Raw genomic sequence first — 18,704 nt, forward strand, 5'->3', positions numbered from 1 at the left:
CTGAGTCCTGTTTAAAAATATTGGTTCCTGGGATTTCCCAGGTGAAGTAGTTAAGAATCCGCCTGCCAATGCAGGGATCACGGCTTCGATCCCTGATCTGGGAAGATCCCACATGCTGTGGATCATCTAAGCCCATGCGCCACAACTACTGAAGCCCACATTCCTTACAGCCTGTGCGCCACGACTACTGAGCCCACACGCTGCAACTACTGAAACCCGTGCACTCTACGGCCCATGTGCCGCAACTACTGAGCCCACATGCTGCAACTACTGAAGCCTGCACTCCTAGAGCCCGTGCTCTGCAACAAGAGAAGCCACTACAATAAGAATCCTGTGTACCACAACGAAGAGTAGCCCCCGCTCGCTGCAACTAGAGAAAGCCCGTGTGCAGCAACGAAGACCCAAGCACAGCCAAAAAAAAAAAAAATACTGGTTCCTGCCACAGCACAATTCACCCTTTTGGAGTTGTCTTAGAACAGATTTTCCACCTGAGGTCCTCAGACCAGTTGGAAGGTGACATTTTAATAAAAGAAAGCATCTTTTGGTAGAAGCAATTGAAATTCGCATCCAACCCAAAGCCATGTGTCAGCATTCCGCCTGGGACTTGGTAGCCCACTCATCCTGGGATTGGTCTGTGCTGTGTGCTTGTGAAGCCTCTAGTATGGCTGGAGCCTGCCCTTCTTTGGCCTGAGGAAGACTTGGGTTGCATCCTGCCTGTCCAGCCAGGTTATGTTTGGAGAGAGTGAGGAGGGGCTGAGGCCACCTGGGTTCCAGCCCTGCTCCCCATGTGCAGCCTGTGTCTCAGGCAGCCTTTGCAGCCCTGGTGGCCGCATCTTTACGGTGGGCTTGCTGCTGTTGGGATCTGTCCCTGCAGACAGCAGCCAGCACTGGATCCTGCCTTGATTAGAGGGGGCTGTTCTCTGTGGGCCAGCAGTTCTCCCCGGGCCTGTGGTGGAACTTATGCTGTTGTAGCTGCTATCCCTCCCTCACTCACCAGGAGTTTTGAAGCAGATCCTAATTTGTCAGTTGCAGTAATCCAACCTCTTCACCTGCTCTTTAGAAAGTATTCTAATGTACCTCCTCACTGCATTTTGCAGAAATTGTCGGTCATGCTTCATTCCTAGGTCACACTTCATTCCTCAAGGCTGGTTTCTTCCTGACAACTTTTTTTTTTGCTGTCCCTGCCTCTGTGCCTGCAGGGCGGTGGCTGCCAGCCCTGATTTGCTAGGCTGGGGCACTGGTCCTTCCTGCTGAGAGGAGGGAGAGGCCACTCCTTACTAACACCTGCCCTCCCCAGGAGCAATTGCCTGGTGGTGTCGGTGTCCAGGATTGGCCAGTGGCAGGCCCCATGTGGGCACTAAGGCAACCGCCTTCCCAGTGGAGGAGGCTCCACCCAAGGAGGGGGAGGTCCGAGCTTGAGGCTCCATCCCCCATGGCTGGCCCCACCCCCTCCAGCTGTGCTCACCCTTTATGTGGTGGGGGAGGGGGGCAAGGCTGCGGCACCCCTCCCCCACTCAGCAGCCTGCCAGAGGCACAGGGCTGCCTGGGGTTGGCAGAGTTCCAGCCCCTCAGCTTCTGAGTGAGCTGCCCTGACACTGCACACAGAACACAGGCAGATGGTCTCCCAGGTCCTCTGCTGGGGACCCCGACCAGAACTGTGGCCTAACATGGTCTCGGGGGCTGGTGGGAGCAGCCCCATGGGTGTGAGGCTCTACTCTGGCCCCTTGTGACCGCTTGTCCTTCACCAGTGACAATGAAGTGAGGTCACTGGGGCACCACCTTGCTGGTCTGGTGACCTGATGCACAGCGACCTCCTCGTCAGCCTCTCCTCCCACCCCAGTCCATGTGGGCAGTTGGGAGGAAGGAGGGACTTCATGCAGGGTCTGGGGTTCAGATGAGCTTCATGGATTGGAGCCTGGGGTTTACAAGGCCAGAGGCTGTGCTGGGGGTGGGGGCCCTGCAGGCTGGGCTGGAGCAGAGGCGAAGTGGGGAAGTATTGGGGGCAGTTCTGAGTTCAGGATTGGGGGGTGCATTCTCCCTGTTCACTTCGGACCTCCCCTCCCCCAGTGGGCACCAGGCCAGCCTGGGAGCTTCACCCTTAGGGACAGAATTTCCTTTGACTCCAATGGGGGCCCTCCGTGCCTAAGGTCCTGGACTGCCTTCATCTTTTACCCCCAATAGGCTCCTCTCTGATCCTGGGAGCACAGGTACCCACTATCCAACGTGGCCGCTGAAATCATTCCTCTCATGCAATTCCCCATACATTCGAGCAGCTCCTGTTGTTTAGGCAGTGCCCCAAAGGAAAGTGACCCATCCCTCCCACAGTGAGGGAGAGGAGGGGAGTGACTGACATTCAATTCAGGGCAGTGACCTGTCTGCAGCTCATGGGGAGACAGGACAGACAGACTCAGTGAGCAGGCTGACAGCATTTGTGGTGAAAGCATGTTGGAGAAGGACAGAAACTAGAACTTTAGGCTGAGAGGGACATGGGAGCATCCCTTGCTTCCCTCTGGGGTGGTGAGGAGATGACCTCTACAGGTGAAGGAGGGGATGGGGAAATCTGGGTGAGAGCAGAGGGACGGAGTGTGGCTGAGGGCTGAGATGGCACGGGGTGGGCAGCAGGTGCAGGCTGGGATGCCAGGAGGGGTTGGAGGCAGATGGAGGCCAAGTTGATAGGCTGTGCCCTTGAGCTTCAGACTTCTCAAGCCCTGCCTGGAATGGGGAGCACCCCAGGGGTGGGGGTGACATGGCCACGGGGAAACCTGCTTGATTCAACCCTTTTGGACTGCCTGTGGGAGCAGATGTCTGAGGGTCCAGGCTGGGGCACGCTGGCCTAACACGTGTCAGACGGACGCTCGGCCTCCTGTGCCAGGAGCACGAAGCAGCTGTCACTTTCCTTCCTTTCAGTTTGAGTCCAAGGCAGGGCCCTGCAGTGTTGCTCATTTGTGAAATCAGCTCCTTTAAGGAGCTTGCAAATGAGTCAGCTCAGGAGTGTGTCCCAAATACAGTGATGGGGCCCCTTCAATGCCCTGTGCTCTCCCCACCCCCACCAAGTCTCCAGAAGGTGGGCTGCTTTGGGACTGGTTCTGCTTGGCCATACCCAGGACAGGCCTACCAGGGTGTTTGCTGGTGAGGACACTGAGGTGCTGGGTGTCCTGCCTGCTTGGACACAGACCCAGGAGGTCTTCATCGTAGGCGCACTGCAGGTGTGAATTGGGATTCTTTGAGGGGCTCATACAGTGTGCTCCTCCCCGGGCCCCCACGTTGGTAGATGTGGGCATTGACTGTCCTGTGGAGAACTGGTACTTCAGGAGCCTGGCAGCTAAATTCTTTTTTTGTCCTGTGATGAACCCTTGAATGGCTTTTTAGACCCTGACTGTTGAAGTCTGGTTTCCCATGTCTGCCCTGCTGGGACATCAAGGCTGGGCTCTGAGCGGCCCCTTTAAGAGTGAGCACTCGTGTCCCAGACTCAGTTGTGGAATGCCAGCAGTCTCCCTGTAAACAGACATCACTGCCGTCTTCCCTCCTGTCTCTGTGAGGGTTAACAACACTTCAGCTTGTTGTCTGGAACCGGTTCAGACTGGTTTTCTGGAAAGTGCTTTGTCTCTCAGACTGAATCCTGGGAAGGGTCATGTGGAGCCCAGTGATGTCATGGGATCAAAAACTGACTCAGCTGTTTTTTTTCTTCTTTTCTTTCTTCTTTCAATCAAGATATGTGTATGCTGCAGGTACAGGGTGCCGGCATGGTGATGGGCCAGGCCTCACCCCACTCAAAGTTCGCCTCATCGGCAGTCAAAGGGTTAAATGTGACCCCCCCACTCCTCACCCCCCTGAGGTGAGCAGGGAGTGAGAAGGCTGCCCCTCACTGAAGCAGGAGTAGAAGGGTCAACCCTCATCAGTGCAGTGCAGGGCTGGAGTTGGGCTGTGACCCTGCTTCTGAGACAGCATGGTCCCTCCTTCTTGGATTCCAGATACCTCCAATCCCATGTAGGTGCTCAGGATCCCATAGGCAGGGAATTCAGATCTAGAACAGTTTCCTCTATTTGCTCTTGAGTCTGGAGTGCAGAGATTTCCCCCTTCTTTCTGATAAGCAGCTACCTTCCGTTGTTCCTGCCCAGGTCCCTGCAGGTTTCCGGCCCTGGATGGGGCGATGCATAGCTTGGCTTCCCAGATGCTCTCTGTTGCTCCTGCCCTCGCCTTCCCCAAGGCAGTGAAGAAATGTCCTGGGCACGCTTTGTGGGCCCTTCATTTGTTGTACCTACTTCTGCCATTGTCACATGGTGAGGAAAGCACTCCATGCTGACATTGTGAAAAGTCTGAGAAGACAGCCACTTCGTTGTGCCAAGTTTAAATGTCATGTTTTCTCCATCCCCTAAAGTTCAGAATGACTGAAGAAGCATGCCGAACACGGAGTCAGAAACGAGCGCTTGACCGGGACCCCGCAGAGGACGATGTGGAGAGCAAGAAAATAAAAATGGAGAGAGGAGTGTTGGCGTCAGAGTTAAACGCTGACGGAGACATGAGAGTGACGCCTGAGCCGGGAGCAGGCCCAGCCCAAGGGTTGCTGAGAGGCGCAGAGGCGATGGCCATGGGCAGAGGCGAAGGGCAGGTGGGCGATGGGCCCGTGGACATGCGAACCACACACAGGTGAGCAGGAGGGTCCAAGAACCAGGGACAGGCCTGGGCGTGAGGAGGTCTGTGGGGGTGAAGCCGCCGTCAGGCCTACAGGAAGCAGCTTTCGGTGGCTTATCATGGAGATGGCTGTGGGCTCCAGCCCTGGCACCTCCTCCACCATCCTGGCCAAGGGACCTCCCTCTTGGGGCCCAGACATCTGTAGCATGGGGCGTGGGTCTCACAGGATGGGGGAATGGTAGCCTCTGTTGGCTCCCCTGCTTGACAGCAGGCCTTCACTAAACTTGTACCTGCTGTCTAGCTCTGTGCTTCTGGTTTATAGGAAACCTTTTTCATTTGGTCCAGCTCCCCTGCTTTTCACATCTGGGGCATGGGAAGCCAGGGATGATGCTACACCCTGCTTGGGTCACTTGGCCAGGGGCAGAGTCGGGAGCACAGCCCTCTCACGTGCGTCACCACTCCTCCTAGGCCGTGCATCAGGGAGGAGGGGCCCCTGTGTTCGGGACTCCTGTGATGTGCTCTTTCGGTTTCTCCTTCATCGATACTGATTGCTTCAAGAGTAACTTTCCCAATCCTCAGCTTTTAAGGAAAAAGCTTGAAAGAAATAAGACTCAGTGTGTACCACCCCATGTCTTCACTAAGAAACCCTCTTTTCTCCCTGTAAAGAGAATTGCAGGCCTAGCTCCAGCTCCTGCTTTACCCCTCCCTTCACACCTTGATGTCCCATGAGCCAGCAGCCGGTGGCCATGGCCTCCTGAGAAGCCCCGCGGCCCCTCTGTGTGTGGCCCCTCTGTGGTTCATCCCTTGTCTCCCTCAGTGCCTCCTCTGCAGACTCCCTTCCATGTCTGTTTGCCCAGGGTGGGGTGAGGGGCAGTAAGTGCAGATCTGGAGAACCTGGTGCTCTTTGCCTCCTTGTGTTGACTGACCCCGCAGAGGGACCCCAACCTGCAGTCTGCATTAAATTCATTTGGGCCCCACACTGTTGGCATCCTAAGGACTTCAGAGATTGTCTGACTCAGTATTTCTCAGCTTTAAAAATTCTTACCGCCTTGAGATAAATGGGAAAATCTAACCCCCTCCTACTGGGGAAGCGTATTAGTCTGGGGTGGTGTGCTTTGTGTTCTTGCTACCCAGAAAGGCCTTTTTTATCTGGCTCTGCTTTCTGCAGTCCCTGTTCTAAAACCAGAGGCCTCTTTTAAAGTTCTAGAAATAAAATTTTAAGTTTGGGTCTGCTTTCCCTTCCCTTTCCTTTCAGAATGTCACAGGTGGGTGAAGAGAAGGAGGAGCCCACACTTGCAGAGATTTACTGGGTCCCTCTTGTGTTCCTGGGCTCCTGGTCTACATTTTTTCCTGTAATCACCTGTAGGGCAAGCCAGTGAATTGTGAGGGAGAGGTTAAGTGTTGAAGGAGCATAAAAGAATGTAAGAGAGCAAGAGACAGAGACTAACCCAGGCACACAGAGCAGGGGTCCTCCTGTGGGACTAGGGAGACCCCAGGGCATTCTTGAAGCAGTGTGAGATTGTGGAAGGAGCCCGGCTTTGGCAGAGTGGGGCTCAGATCACATTCTCTTACTGACCTTGGGCAGATGATACTGGCCCGTGCTTCTTCATTTGTGAAATGGATGATAATCTGTGCTCTGCATCTCTGGGTGACAGATGCGTGCCCAGAATTGACCCTGGTGCATGGCATGTGGTGAGGGAAATAAGTGCTGGTAACAACTACCCTTCAGTCTCCAAGCTTCACTTAAAATACGACGTCACATATAGAGCTAGTGTCTCCTTGAGTGCTCACATAGAGTGTTCTGTCTAGTTTGTTGAAGTATAGTTGTGAATTTTGACAGAATAATAGGATCAAGTCCAGCCCAGAGCCATTCTAAAACTGTAATCTTTTTTGGAGTGAGTGGCCATGGTTTCTGTGTTAGAAGCAGGCAGTCTCTGGATCCTCATTGAGAGTGTCTGGCTCATCCCTTGGGAACCTCCAAATAGAGAATTTTATTTAATTGAGGTATAGCATACATAATGAAAAGTACACATGTGCCACTTGGTACATTTCACAAACTGAGCACATCCTTGTAGCTCAAATCAAGAAATAGAATGTTACCAGCGCCCTCATGCCCACTTGTCACTACCCTCCGAGTAACCACTTTCTTGACTTCAAACAGCGCAGGTTAGTTTTTCCTGGTTTTGAACTTTAAGTAATTGGAATTATATAGTCTGTACCCTTTGCTTGCTTTCATTCAACGTAATGTTTGTGAAATTTACTTATGTTGTTGAATGTAGGAATAGTTACTCTTTTCATTGCTGTATAGTATTTTTCTAGAATTTGTTTGGCTCTTTTTAAAAACTGCTTCTTTCTTTCATGCTGTGCTATTCTTATGACCCAGTTTAGGCATATTGAAGGCTAGAGGGGGGTTTCTGGTGGCTTCTAGCAGAGAGAATTTCCTTTTTCTTTAAGGAAGTGCTGGTGAATTAAAATCGCCAAGATACAACTTTTTTTTTTTTTAAACGACGTTGGGGAGATTTAGAGTATGTGGATATCGATAAAATGGTAGGATCAGTTCTCTCCTTCTCTGCAGTTCCCCTCTTCATCTCTCTTTGGCATTTTTTCTGACTTAGTCTCCCAATGTGTGTGTGTTTTATTTTCAAAATAAATCAGGGCTGGAGGGCAGCTTCCAGCAGTGATTGAATGAGGGGAAACTGTCAAATCCTTTCCCCAAAAAAACAACTATGAAGCAGCACAGAATTGACCCCCCAAAATCAGCCATTTCAACACTCTGGAAATTGACCAGAAGCACACAACAATCTGCGAAGTGTTTGTGCTTAAGAAACTGCTGAACTCTGGGTAAAAATGGTGAGAATATGTGGCATTTGACCTGGGGCTCCTCTCATGCCCTCTCCCCAGCTCTCTTGGTAGGGAAGTTCTGCCTAGCCAGTGCAGGCTGTAAGGACCAACAGCTTCTCTGCAGGGGTGAGAAGGGGCTCACTCAATTTAGAGTGGTGGGCAGCAGCCCTGCCCGTGGCCTTGTGGTTAAAGTGACAGTTTTGGAGATGGGTGAGTGGGGAGGGACAGTGGCTGTATTAGCCCAAGGTTGCAGACGTGTCTGGGGGCAAGACAGAAAAACAATTTGAAGAAACAATGGCCAAACATGTATTTGAGCAGAAGCTTATCCAAGAAGCTTAACAAACCTCAAGTAGCATAAATACAAAGAGATCTATACCTAGACACATCAGAGTCAAACTGTTACAAGCCAGAGAAAAAGGGAAAATCTTGAAAGTAGCAAGAGAAAAACAACTCGTCACATACAGGGGAAGCATTAATATAATTAACAGCTGACTTCTCACCTGAGACATTCAAATGGAAACCAAAAGGGAACTGAATGGCATTCAAAGTACTCAAAGAAGAAAATTGTCAACCCAGAATTCTCAGTACATCAGAACTCTCCTTCAGAAACGAAAGCAAAAAGATTTTCAGATAAACAAAGACTGAGAGGATTTGTTGCTGGCAGACCTGCTGGTTCTTCAGGCTGAAAGGAAGTGACATGTTGGTAACGTACATTCACAGGAAGAAATAAAGAGCACTGGAAATGGTAAATATGTGGGCTAATAGAAAAGACATTTTTTTCTCATTTCTTCTTAGTTAAAAGACATAACATCATATGAAGCATTAACCATAACACTGGATAGAATTGACAAAAACAACCATAGCTCTTTGGCAGTTGACCAAAGGCATACAACAATCTGTTGTATTTATAACATATATAGACACGTGATATACGGGTCAACAACAGTACAAAACAGGAGGAATGAAATGGAGCTGTATTGGAGTAGAGTTTCTATATTTTACCGGGATCGGGTTAGTGTTAATCTGAAGCAGACTGTATTGTTAATAAAATGCTTATTGTAATCCCTAGAGCCACTATTAAGAAAATAACTTTAAAATATAGTTTAAAAAAATCAACAGAAGAATTGTGGTACATTAAATATTTAACACAAAAGAAAGCAGTCAATGAGGAACAGAAGAACAAAAAAGAAGGAAGACATGTAGAAAACAGCTAAATGATAAATGTAAATCCAACCAGATCAATAATTGCATCTAATGTGAGTAGTCTAAACGCCCCAATCAAAAGGCAGAGATTGTCAGAGCAGATAAAAAAGTCAAGATCCAGCCTAATTATATATATATATATTTTTTTTCTTTTTTTTCTTTTTTGCGGTACGCAGGCCTCTCACCGTTGTGGTCTCTCCCGTTGCGGAGCACAGGCTCCGGACGCGCAGGCTCAGCAGCCATGGCTCACGGGCCCAGCCGCTCCGCGGCATGTGGGATCTTCCCGGACCAGGGCACGATCCCGTGTCCCCTGCATTGGCAGGTGGACTCTCAACCATTGCGCCACCAGGGAAGCCCCCCTAATTATATATTGTCTATAAGAGACAACCATTAGATCCTTAGGTAAAAGGATGAGGAAAGATATACCATAAGTAACCATAAGAAAACTAGAATGACTGTATTAATATCAGATAAAATTGACTTTAAGACAAAAAAATATTCCTAGAGCCAAAGAGGGACATTTTTTAACAGTACATGGGAAGATATACCAGTAACAAATGTATATGTACCTAACAACAGAATCCCAAAATATCTGAGGCATAAACTGATAGGATTGCTAAGAGAAGTAGACAGTTCATAAATTATAGTTAAGAGATTTCAGGGGCTTCCCTGGTGGCACAGTGGTTGAGAGTCCGCCTGCTGACGCAGGGGACACGGGTTTGTGCCCCGGTCTGGGAAGATCCCACATGCCGCGGAGCGGCTAGGCCCGTGAGCCATGGCCGCCGAGCCTGCACGTCCAGAGCCTGTGCTCCACAACAGTGAGAGGCCCGCGTACCGCAAAAAAAAAGAAAAAAGAGAGAGATTTCAGTACTCCTCTCTCAATAATTGGTAGAGCAACTAAACAGAAAATCGGCAAGATTCTAGAAGACTCGAAGAGCACTATTGATCTGTTTGGCTAAAGGGCATCTATAGAATACATCTCATGTGCACATGGAACATTCTCCAGAGTGGACCATATGCTAGGCCGTAAAACAAGTCTCAGGAGTAGCTGTAATAAAAAAGACAGACAAAGGACTTCCCTGGTGGTCCGGTGGTTTAGACTTCATGCTTCCACTGCAGAGGGCATGGGTTTGATCCCTGGTCAGGGAACCAAGATCCCGCATGCCGTACAGCACGGCCAAATAAATAAATAAAAGCTCTTAAAAAAAAAAAGAAAGAAAGAAAGGACGATAACAAGTGTTGGCGAGGACGTGGAGAGACTGGAACCCTGATACATTGCTGGTGGGAATGTAAAATGGCATAAACGGTTTGTCAGTTTCTTAGAAAGTTAGACATGAACTTACCACCTGACCCAGCAGTCTGTCCAAGGAATGTACCTGAGAGAAATGAAAGCGTGTCCACACAAAGACAGGCACATGGGTGTCCATAGCAGCATGATTCACAATAGGCAGAAAGGTGGAAGCAATCCAGAAGGCCACGGATAAACAAAATGTGCTATATCCATGCAGTGGATTACTAATCAGCAGTTTTAAAGAAGCGAGTTACCGATTTGCGCTGCAACATGGATGAAGCTCAGACCCACCATGCCGAGGGGGAGACACCAGACCCAGAGACTATGTATTGTATAATTTCATCTACAGGGAGTGTCCAAAAAAGCAAACTTACAGAGACAGAGAGCATTCAGACGGTGGTCTGAGGCAGGGGTTGGGGGTGGGTGAGGGCAGTGATGAACTGTTCACAGGCACAAGAGAACGTTTTGGGGTGATGGAAGTGTTCTAAAATTGGATTGTAGGGATGGTTGCACAACTCTAAATTTACTAAAAAATCACTGAATTATACTCTTAAAATGGATGAATTTTGTGGTATGTAAATTATACCTCAAGATGGATGTTAAAAAATATAAATGAGGTTAAAATAGTTTGGTTTCCGTTCTGGCATCCGTCAGTGTGCTCATGGAAAAACGAAACCCCGCAGAGCTGGAGGTTGATCCTGTTGGTCTTGTGAGGCCAACCCAAAGCTCATGAGCATGTGCTGCCCTCCCTATACCCCAAGTCTGGACTGCTGGATGAGGTCTGGAGCTGGGACAGGCAGAGGAAACTGTTTTGGGTTCTCTGTTTTGTTTCTGAGATAAATAGATTCCACTCCTGCACTTTCCTATAGAGGAGACTCTCTTTCTGTCACAAATTGTTGATCTTCAAAAATAGTCTAGACCACACACAGGTGAAAAGAGCTTTGTTTTTCCCCTCTTGGGTAGAGGAACATTTAACTGAGTAAAACATGAGCCTGTTCTCCAGAGGTTCTGCACCTGAAAGGTTAGGGCTGGGTCCCTTGGTTGCCCTGGGCCTGTGTGGGGTGGGAACTTCATGATTAGCCACCCCCATACTTCACTGAAAATGTTTTTTTGTGTGCCTTTTTCTGAGGCGCCAACCCTCCCTGGATTGTCTGTGGCAGGTACCATGCTTGTCCCTGGGGGCAGAAATGATGGGACAGGATCTGACTTAGCTGTTTTTAGGGTACTGGATCTTGAAAGAATATGCAGAGGTGTTGGGGAGCCTCGACTTTAGGGGTGTGGCTCACTAGGGATGGAAGTCACTGGATGCCTAAGCAGTCCATCTCTATTTCCTCATTTTACCTGGGAGGAAACAAGGCTGGGCTCCCAGGGTCTCACGGGCAGGGCAGGGACAGACTTGGAGCCCCATTTCTGCTGCTCGACAGCCAGCCATGTGGGTCTTGTGTGGATGTGTGGGGCAGGTGTCATGGTGACTGTGTCTCCCTGGCTTCCATTGGTGTGCATGGTCTTCAGGCAGCTGTCTGACACCTCTTCCTTCCCTGCTTTGCATCGTGTGTCTCTTTTGCTGTGGGACAGGGCTTTACTTGGACCAATGGTCTGCCCCATGGTGTGGGTGGGAAGGACTCTGATGTGTGTTCTTATCCCTACCGAGGGGCCTGTGGCCTATTGGGAGCTGGCAGTAGCACCTGAGCCATTAGAGCTGTTCTTGGCTTTAGTTCTTCTGGCTTTCTGCCTTCTTGCAAGGTTTAACAGACTGTAAAATGCACCAGAAGTACACCCTCTGTTTACCAGGGCTGCAAAAGCAGGGCACCTTTGTTGAAGCCGGTATCCTTGATGACAGAATCACTGCCCCATCTTTCTTTTCGGACTTTGGTAGTGGAGGGCGACACTCTGTATAGAAGTTAGGATTCTCAATGGCAGATCATTTGCTATTAAGACAGGGCTTGGCCACCCACAGTGGTGAGTGTGGTGTGTGGGGCATGTCATCCACACCCATGTTAATGCCCGAGTCCTCTTCCAAAGTGAAAATGAACCTGAAAGTAACATGATAGTGCTTCCGCCTGTCATCTGTAATGTTGGATTGTGTGGATGGCCTTGTTTTGTTCTGTTCTGTGTAGAAATGGAGTCCACAGGAAAGGTATGTGCATCACTTAACGTTTCCAAGATGACTCCACAAGTTATAGAGTCCTTGTTTGGGTGGACATGCTTTACAAGCGGCCTTTGGGAGAAGAAGGATACAGTAAACCCCGGGATGCATTGCCCTGCCAGGAAGTACTGCTGGTGCCTGCCGTGTATGCCTCTCCTGCTGCGGTTTTCACACATGTATCCACCTGTGTAGTTCAAGGCCTTATTGAGATACAGAACCTTACCACCCCAGAAAGTGCCCTGGAGCCATCCATACATTTCCTGCCCTCCCTGACTGGGTGTATTCTCCCACTCTCCACCAATCTTGCCTCTTCTCAAACTTCCTAGAAATGGAATCATAGAGTATGTGCTTGGTGGGGTCTGGCTTCTCTCACTCCATGTGATTGGGATTCATCTCTGTTGTGCGTATCAGCATTTTGCTGAGGGACTCCCGCGTGGATATGCATAGTCATCCACTCGCCTGTCCACTGATACTGGGCAGTATCCAGTTTGGGGTGCTGTGATCATTCCTGTAGAAGTCTTTCGCGTGGACATCGATCATCATTTCTCTTGCTAAATACCTAGGGGTCAAATTGCTGGGGTCACAGGGTAGGTGGGTATTGAGCTGTTTTAAAGAAACTGCCATGCCTTTCCCCCAAAATGTCTGGGTGGTTTTACTCTCACAGGCGTGGAGGTCCAGCTAACTTAATCCTCACTTGGTGTTGTCAGGCTTTACAGTTTTAGCCATGGAGTCTTCAAAGAGGTCTGAGTCCAGGTCCTGGCCTGCTTGTGTGACCATCAGCCCTCTCCCTTCCATGACAGAGGGTGAGGCCAGCGATGTGCAGACGTGAGCCCCCCTCCTACCCTGTTCTCCCCACCATACTCCACTGCAGCTGTGCCTGACCCACCGGCCAGCTGTCTGCTGGAATGTGCGTCCTTGAGTGATTCAGGGGAATGTTACACAGCTGTGGGCGTGATGGCTCTGGAAAGGGCTCTGGTTCTCTCACAGCCTGAGTGAGTGTGATTGTGGCCCTCACCCTGGTTCCTCCTACAGTCGCCAGCGATGGACAGCCCCCCACCCCCACCCCAGTGTGAGAGCTTCGGAAGTCACACAGCCAGGAGCCTGTTCCTTCTGTGTGATGATTACTTCCCTCAGTGTGTGTGGGGGGCTCTGGCACTCTGTGGGAGGCTCTTGGGGAGCCCAGCCCCTCCGCAGCACCTGTTGTGGGCTGGCCTTTCACTTGCTAGTTCTCTGTCTGCGGCTGGGTGGCTTCCAGGAGGGGCCAAGCAGCCTTGGGGAGCAGCTCCATCAGTTCCAACTAGAAATCCATAGCCTGCTTGCATTTCAGCACGTAAGAGCTGAACTGAGAGGTACGTTCCTTCAGAAATCGGTTCCTCGTTCTGGATTCCCCTGCCTCAGCTGCCACCTCTCCAAACCTCTGTGACTTCTCTCCATCTCCTCATTCGCTGCCTCTCCCCTTCCCTTGGGGCTCCTCATCCCGGTTCTCCTCTGTCCACTTGTCTTTATTCTGGACCGTTAACTTATCCCAGGTTTGTAATAATTGTACTTTGAGGGGTTCACCTGTACTTCTGAAAATCATTAGATTATTTTTGGATGGCAGAGTGACAGACTCTGGGTGCCCTGTTTCTAACTCTTAGAGTGACCTAGTTCACATGAGGCATATTGTGAGCCAGCCTGGTGACAGGTAAGGAGCTCCACAGTTTTGCCACTTCCCCATTGCCTTTACGGTGCCCTCCTCTGGCCTTGGAGGGGATGGTTTCTCACTGGATAGTGCCAGCCTTCTGGGGATATTACTGTGTGGCTGCCCTGACGGGAACCAGCAAGCCACCGTCTACAGTCATCAGGATAGTAGCTGTAAGCACTTGTTTGTTTAACAGTCAGGAGCTCTTCTCTTCACACATGTGTGAGTTAAGCAGATTGGCAGATTAAGCAGATCATTTCCTTATTTTGAAATTATTCAGTATAATTCTGCAATTGCAGTTTCTGATATCCTCTTATGGCATGTATTCCTGCTGGTGCTTTGCCACATGCTGACAGGCAATGCCCTCACTGCTGTAGTGGGTTTAAACATTCTACCTATAGTGGTACATGAGGGAGGGTCTCTGGCCAGCCCTCTGCCATGGAGGCTCTGCTTTTATATACACTGCTTTTTATCTTACAGTCAGTTTCTCTGACATGAGGAGAGCAGGTGTACCGGAACCATAACCAACGCTGGGGGTGGGGATGGCGAGTGCGCTGGCCTGAGGGATCCCATCCTGTCCCTCATGGCCACCTAACCTGGTGGAGAAGAAGGATGAAGGGAGCTCTGTTTGTAGAACAGGTAGAAGCAGGAGTGAATACCCAGCACTTCCCACACATACCATGTGTCACCCCAGGTGGGGCAAGCAGGATTTATACCAGGAGAGGAGTATTTTCTCAGTTAGCAGAATGTGCCCTGGAGGAAAAAGAGAGCTGGCCTGATTGCAAGAGATTTCTGGGTTTTTTCCTCAAGAAGATGAGCACTCGAATTGTAATTTGTGAGCCTGAAAGGGAGCGGGGGATAGCAGGTGGTTAAAAAAAGAATGTGGGGTCTGACGGCTCAATTTCACTCACACCCCTGTGTAGCCCAGGACAGTTCACCCCACCCTTGGAGCCCACCATCTCCTCTGAAGTGAGGCATAGTCCAGTAAGGTTTGTCACAGCGCTGATGGAAAGGAGACTTGGGACTCACAGGTGTCCAAGAATGAGGGAGAGGGGAGCTGAGTTACCTGTGGCTGATCCAGCTCTGTGGATGGGCCCGCCTGGGGGAGGCGGGGAGTGCGAAGGAGGTGGGGAGCGTCTGATGGGTGGAGAGATGGGAGACATACCAGACGTTACTGTGTGTCCCCTTCCTTGGATCCCAAGCCATAAGAGTGCTTATTTTTAGAGCTTAAATCTTAAAAATAGTTGTGATGTAATCACATTGAAAAGCTTCAGGTCTTAGGGGGCACTGAAATCTGGTGACATGCAGAGTTCCTTAAAGCAGGCCCTTGATAGCTTTCAAAAGCAGCTTTAACACAACAGTGCTTTAAAGAGAACAACCAATCCAGGCACGTGTGGTATCTGTGGGCACTGTGGGAAAGAGCAGTCCGGGTGGCATGTCCTGGGGAGCTCACGGCCCAGAAATAGGGGTGCTCGGGCATCCAGCTAGCTCCCTGGAGCCATTGTATTTGCCTGGAGTCAGGGCCTAAGAAGACCCATGGCGGTGGGAGCAGAGCCGGATGTCAGGCTGGGAAATGCAGCCCATGGACCACCCTCTGGAGCAGGGAGAGTTGATGCTCTGGATGTGGGTGGAGCTTGGAAGTTTGCTGGATGCCTGCATGTGAGAACAGAGGTAGACATGCTGGAGGAGGGAGGAGATGCCTTTGCCTGCAGTGCGGCATAAGGGGGGAGTGGGGCATGAGATGCAGGATAGTTTCCTGGCGTTGGGGGCCTGGGGTGCCTGACCTGCCTCTCCGGGAAGTCTGTGCTTGGCCTGCCCATCTGCAGATGCAGGGTGTCCAAGCTGCCCTGGGCAGTGGCAAGTTCTCTGTGAACTGGGTAACTGTGGGGCCTGTACAGTTGCCGCTTTTTAAGGCCACAGGAACAGGGTTACCAAATTTTGTTGTCTTATAATTGAATAGGTTTTATAGGGAAATTACGGTGTATATGTGTGGTGAGTCCTATTAAATTTTTAGTACGTCTTGATTTTCAAAACACAACTTTGGCAGCATGAAAAAACCACGTGGATTGCGGTATGTCAGGAGGACTGCACTTGGGAACCTCTGCTCAGACTGGCATCTGTGATGGGGACAGGAAACCCTTTGCCGAAAGCACTGGTGCAGCCCCTTTTCCATCTCTGGACCCCAGAGAACCTTTGGTCGTGTGGAAAATATGTTGACATTTACTGTGTTAGAAAATCTGAAAATAACTTATTTATTTAAAGATGATGATAATAAGCCCATTACATGTTAACATAAAGAACATTGCTTATAAAAAAAATAACTGTTTTGCAGATCTCTTTAATAAGTAGACAGCTGGATTCTCATATCTGCTTCTTCATCCAGTCTCTTGTGATAAGTTTTTAGGGATGAAGCATGTGAAGAAAATCCAGCCTGACACAGAGTAGCAGTTTGAGCAGGGAGGAGTATTTGGTTAGTCTTGGATAATTGTGTGTTTCTTCCTTTAATACGACACCAAAACACAGAGTGGCCATTCCTAACTGTTAGTTGCACTGTAGACTCTGAAACCTCGATTATCAGTGAAGTTTTTGTACTCAGTTACATTAAAATCTGTCAGTCTCTCTTGCACCTTGAACAGAACAATTTTTTTTAAAGTATCATTTTAACTTTATTTATTTTAATTAATTTATCTTTGGCTGCATTGGGTCTTCATTGCTGCACGCGGGCTTTCTCTAGTTGCGGCGAGCGGGGGCTACTCTTTGTTGAGGTGCGCGGGCTTCTCACTGCGGTGGCTTCTCGTTGTGGAGCACGGGCTCTAGGTGTGCGGGTTTCAGTAGTTGTGGCACACAGGCTCAGTAGTTGGCTGGCGGGCTCTAGAGCTCAGGCCCAGTGGTTGTGGCGGGCTTAGTTACTCTGTGGCATGTGGGATCTTCCCGGACCAGGTCTCGACCCCGTGTCCCCTGCATTGGCAGGCAGACTCTTAACCACTGCGCCACCAGGGAAGTCCCTGAACAGAAGAATTTTTAAAAAAATTTTAGGATTGTTTTAGATTTACAGAAAGTTTGCGAAGATCATTCCTGCACACCCTTTCCCAGTCTCCCTCATTGTTAACAGATTACTGTGGAACATTTGTCACGAGTAATTACCATTAACCAAAGTCTATATTGTCTATTCAGATTTCCTGGTTTTTTACATACCTTTTCTGTTCCAGGATCCCATATGACATTTTGTCGTTATGTCTCTGGGCTGAAACAGTTTCTCAGACTTTCTTGGTTTTGACGACCTTGACAGTTTGGAGTTAGGTGTTCTGTAGAATGGCCCTCAGTTGGAATTGTCTGGTGTTTTTCTCATGGTTGGACTGGGTTTTGGAGAGGAGGACCTCAGAGAGGAAGTGCTCTTCTCATCACACATGTGTCCAGGGCACGTGCCATCAGTGTGACTTGTCACACCTTGATCACCTGGGTGTATGTCAGGTGTCTTCACTGTAAAGTTACTTTCCTTCTCCCTTTCCATGCTGTGCCCTTTGGAAGGAAGTCAGCTCACACCTAAGGAAAGGGATGCGGAGTCATGCTCCACCTTGAGAGTGGAGCGTCTACACAAATTATTTTGGGTTCTTCTGCCTAGATTTGTTTTTTCTCTCCCTGAATGATCTTTTACTCATGTTTGAGTTTGTAATACCATCGACCATTAGAAAATATTAGTTTACTGAGTTACAGAGATCTTTCAAATACTGATATATTTCATTTTACAGTATCGCAGAATCAGATTAGTTAACTATCCGATCTGTTGGGAAGCTCTTGGGCTCACAAATTTTCCAAAATTCTACATTTTGCTTGTTGGAAGCTCAGACATTATCATTAGTGACATATTATCGGTTGTTTTCCTTGAAGTGAACAGGCTTTGCTTTGACCATTTTGGGGAAAGTGTGTGCCAGACACCCAAGTCTGAATAACCACAGTACGTCTGTCCGACCTTCCTTCAAGCATCATGAACGCTCAAACGTGTGATTTTTTTTCCTGCATATCTGTTCTGCTTCTGTATGCAACAGGAGTGCTTTATCTTGTCACAGAATATTAAAAAGACATGTTCTCAAATGCTTGAGTTTTAATAAAATCAATAGCTTGTACTTCATGCAGGGCGTTGCCTACAGCGTGATGACACCGTGAGTCTTGGCACAGTTTGGTGCAGCTCTCCTGACTTGGTGAAAAAGGCAAATGTCATCTTGATGTTACAGCAGCCTGGCAGAGCCCCTGAAGGGGTCCTGAGGACCACTCTGGGAGGACCGCAGGCAGGCTGTCCACAGTGGGCACAAGCAAGGATGCCTGGCAGGACTCTGAGCTCACATCTCAGGCAGGACAGTGGTTAATGGCCTGATGGGGTCAGACAGTGAGAGGAAGAGAAGCCCTCAGCCTGGGATCTTGTCCCCAGAGACCTCGGATTGCAGGGAAGGTGGCCAGATGAATCAATTCAGAGCTAAATTATAGCAGAAAAGGTGATGGGGGCTGCCCTGAGTGTGCACATTACTGTGTTCTGCAAGGATGGGGAAGAGAGGTGGAGTCATCATCCGTTGACTAGATGCACTTTCTGTGCCCTTTACCATTCACAGCATCCTCTCATGGTCAGTGACATCCCATTCTGCAGATGAAGAAACTGAAGCTCTTTGAGGTTTGGAGACTGGGCCAGGTCCCAGGAGCCACTGACGAGTGCCCAGCCCCCCAGAGTCCTCATGGCTGACCTGGGCGGAGTCTCACAGCTGCTTTGCTTAGAGCAGCTGGAGCAGGTCAGGTGGGGTGGGTGGGGGACACCTGAGCCGTGCTGGGAGGACATCCCCTGGGATTTGCCAGGGCGTGGAGGGGCAGGACCCAGCAGTTTGAAACACAGATATTTAAGAGGGGGCAAGAAAGTTCCAGGC

At 49.6% G+C, this 18,704-nt stretch overlaps 1 protein-coding gene across 9 annotated transcripts in view; it reads left to right on the plus strand.

The window, feature by feature from the left end:
- GATAD2A (GATA zinc finger domain containing 2A) overlaps nucleotides 1–18,704 on the plus strand; it is a 100,668-nt gene that overhangs the window by 56,295 nt on the left and 25,669 nt on the right. For 3 of the 9 annotated variants that reach the window (XM_024767278.1, XM_024767280.1, XM_024767279.1), the window contains exon 3: nucleotides 4,379–4,647. In XM_024767278.1, coding sequence (XP_024623046.1) covers nucleotides 4,379–4,647 — 269 coding nt within the window. Of the gene's footprint in view, nucleotides 1–3,632; nucleotides 3,836–4,378; nucleotides 4,648–10,891; nucleotides 10,897–18,704 lie in introns of those variants that run through there. The other 6 variants (XM_024767274.1, XM_024767276.1, XM_024767273.1 and 3 more) reach the window with 6 other exon arrangements.

Source organism: Neophocaena asiaeorientalis, unplaced genomic scaffold (assembly GCF_003031525.2).
Source record: "Neophocaena asiaeorientalis asiaeorientalis breed wild unplaced genomic scaffold, Neophocaena_asiaeorientalis_V1.1 scaffold87, whole genome shotgun sequence".
NCBI classification, from domain to species: Eukaryota; Metazoa; Chordata; class Mammalia; order Artiodactyla; family Phocoenidae; genus Neophocaena; species Neophocaena asiaeorientalis.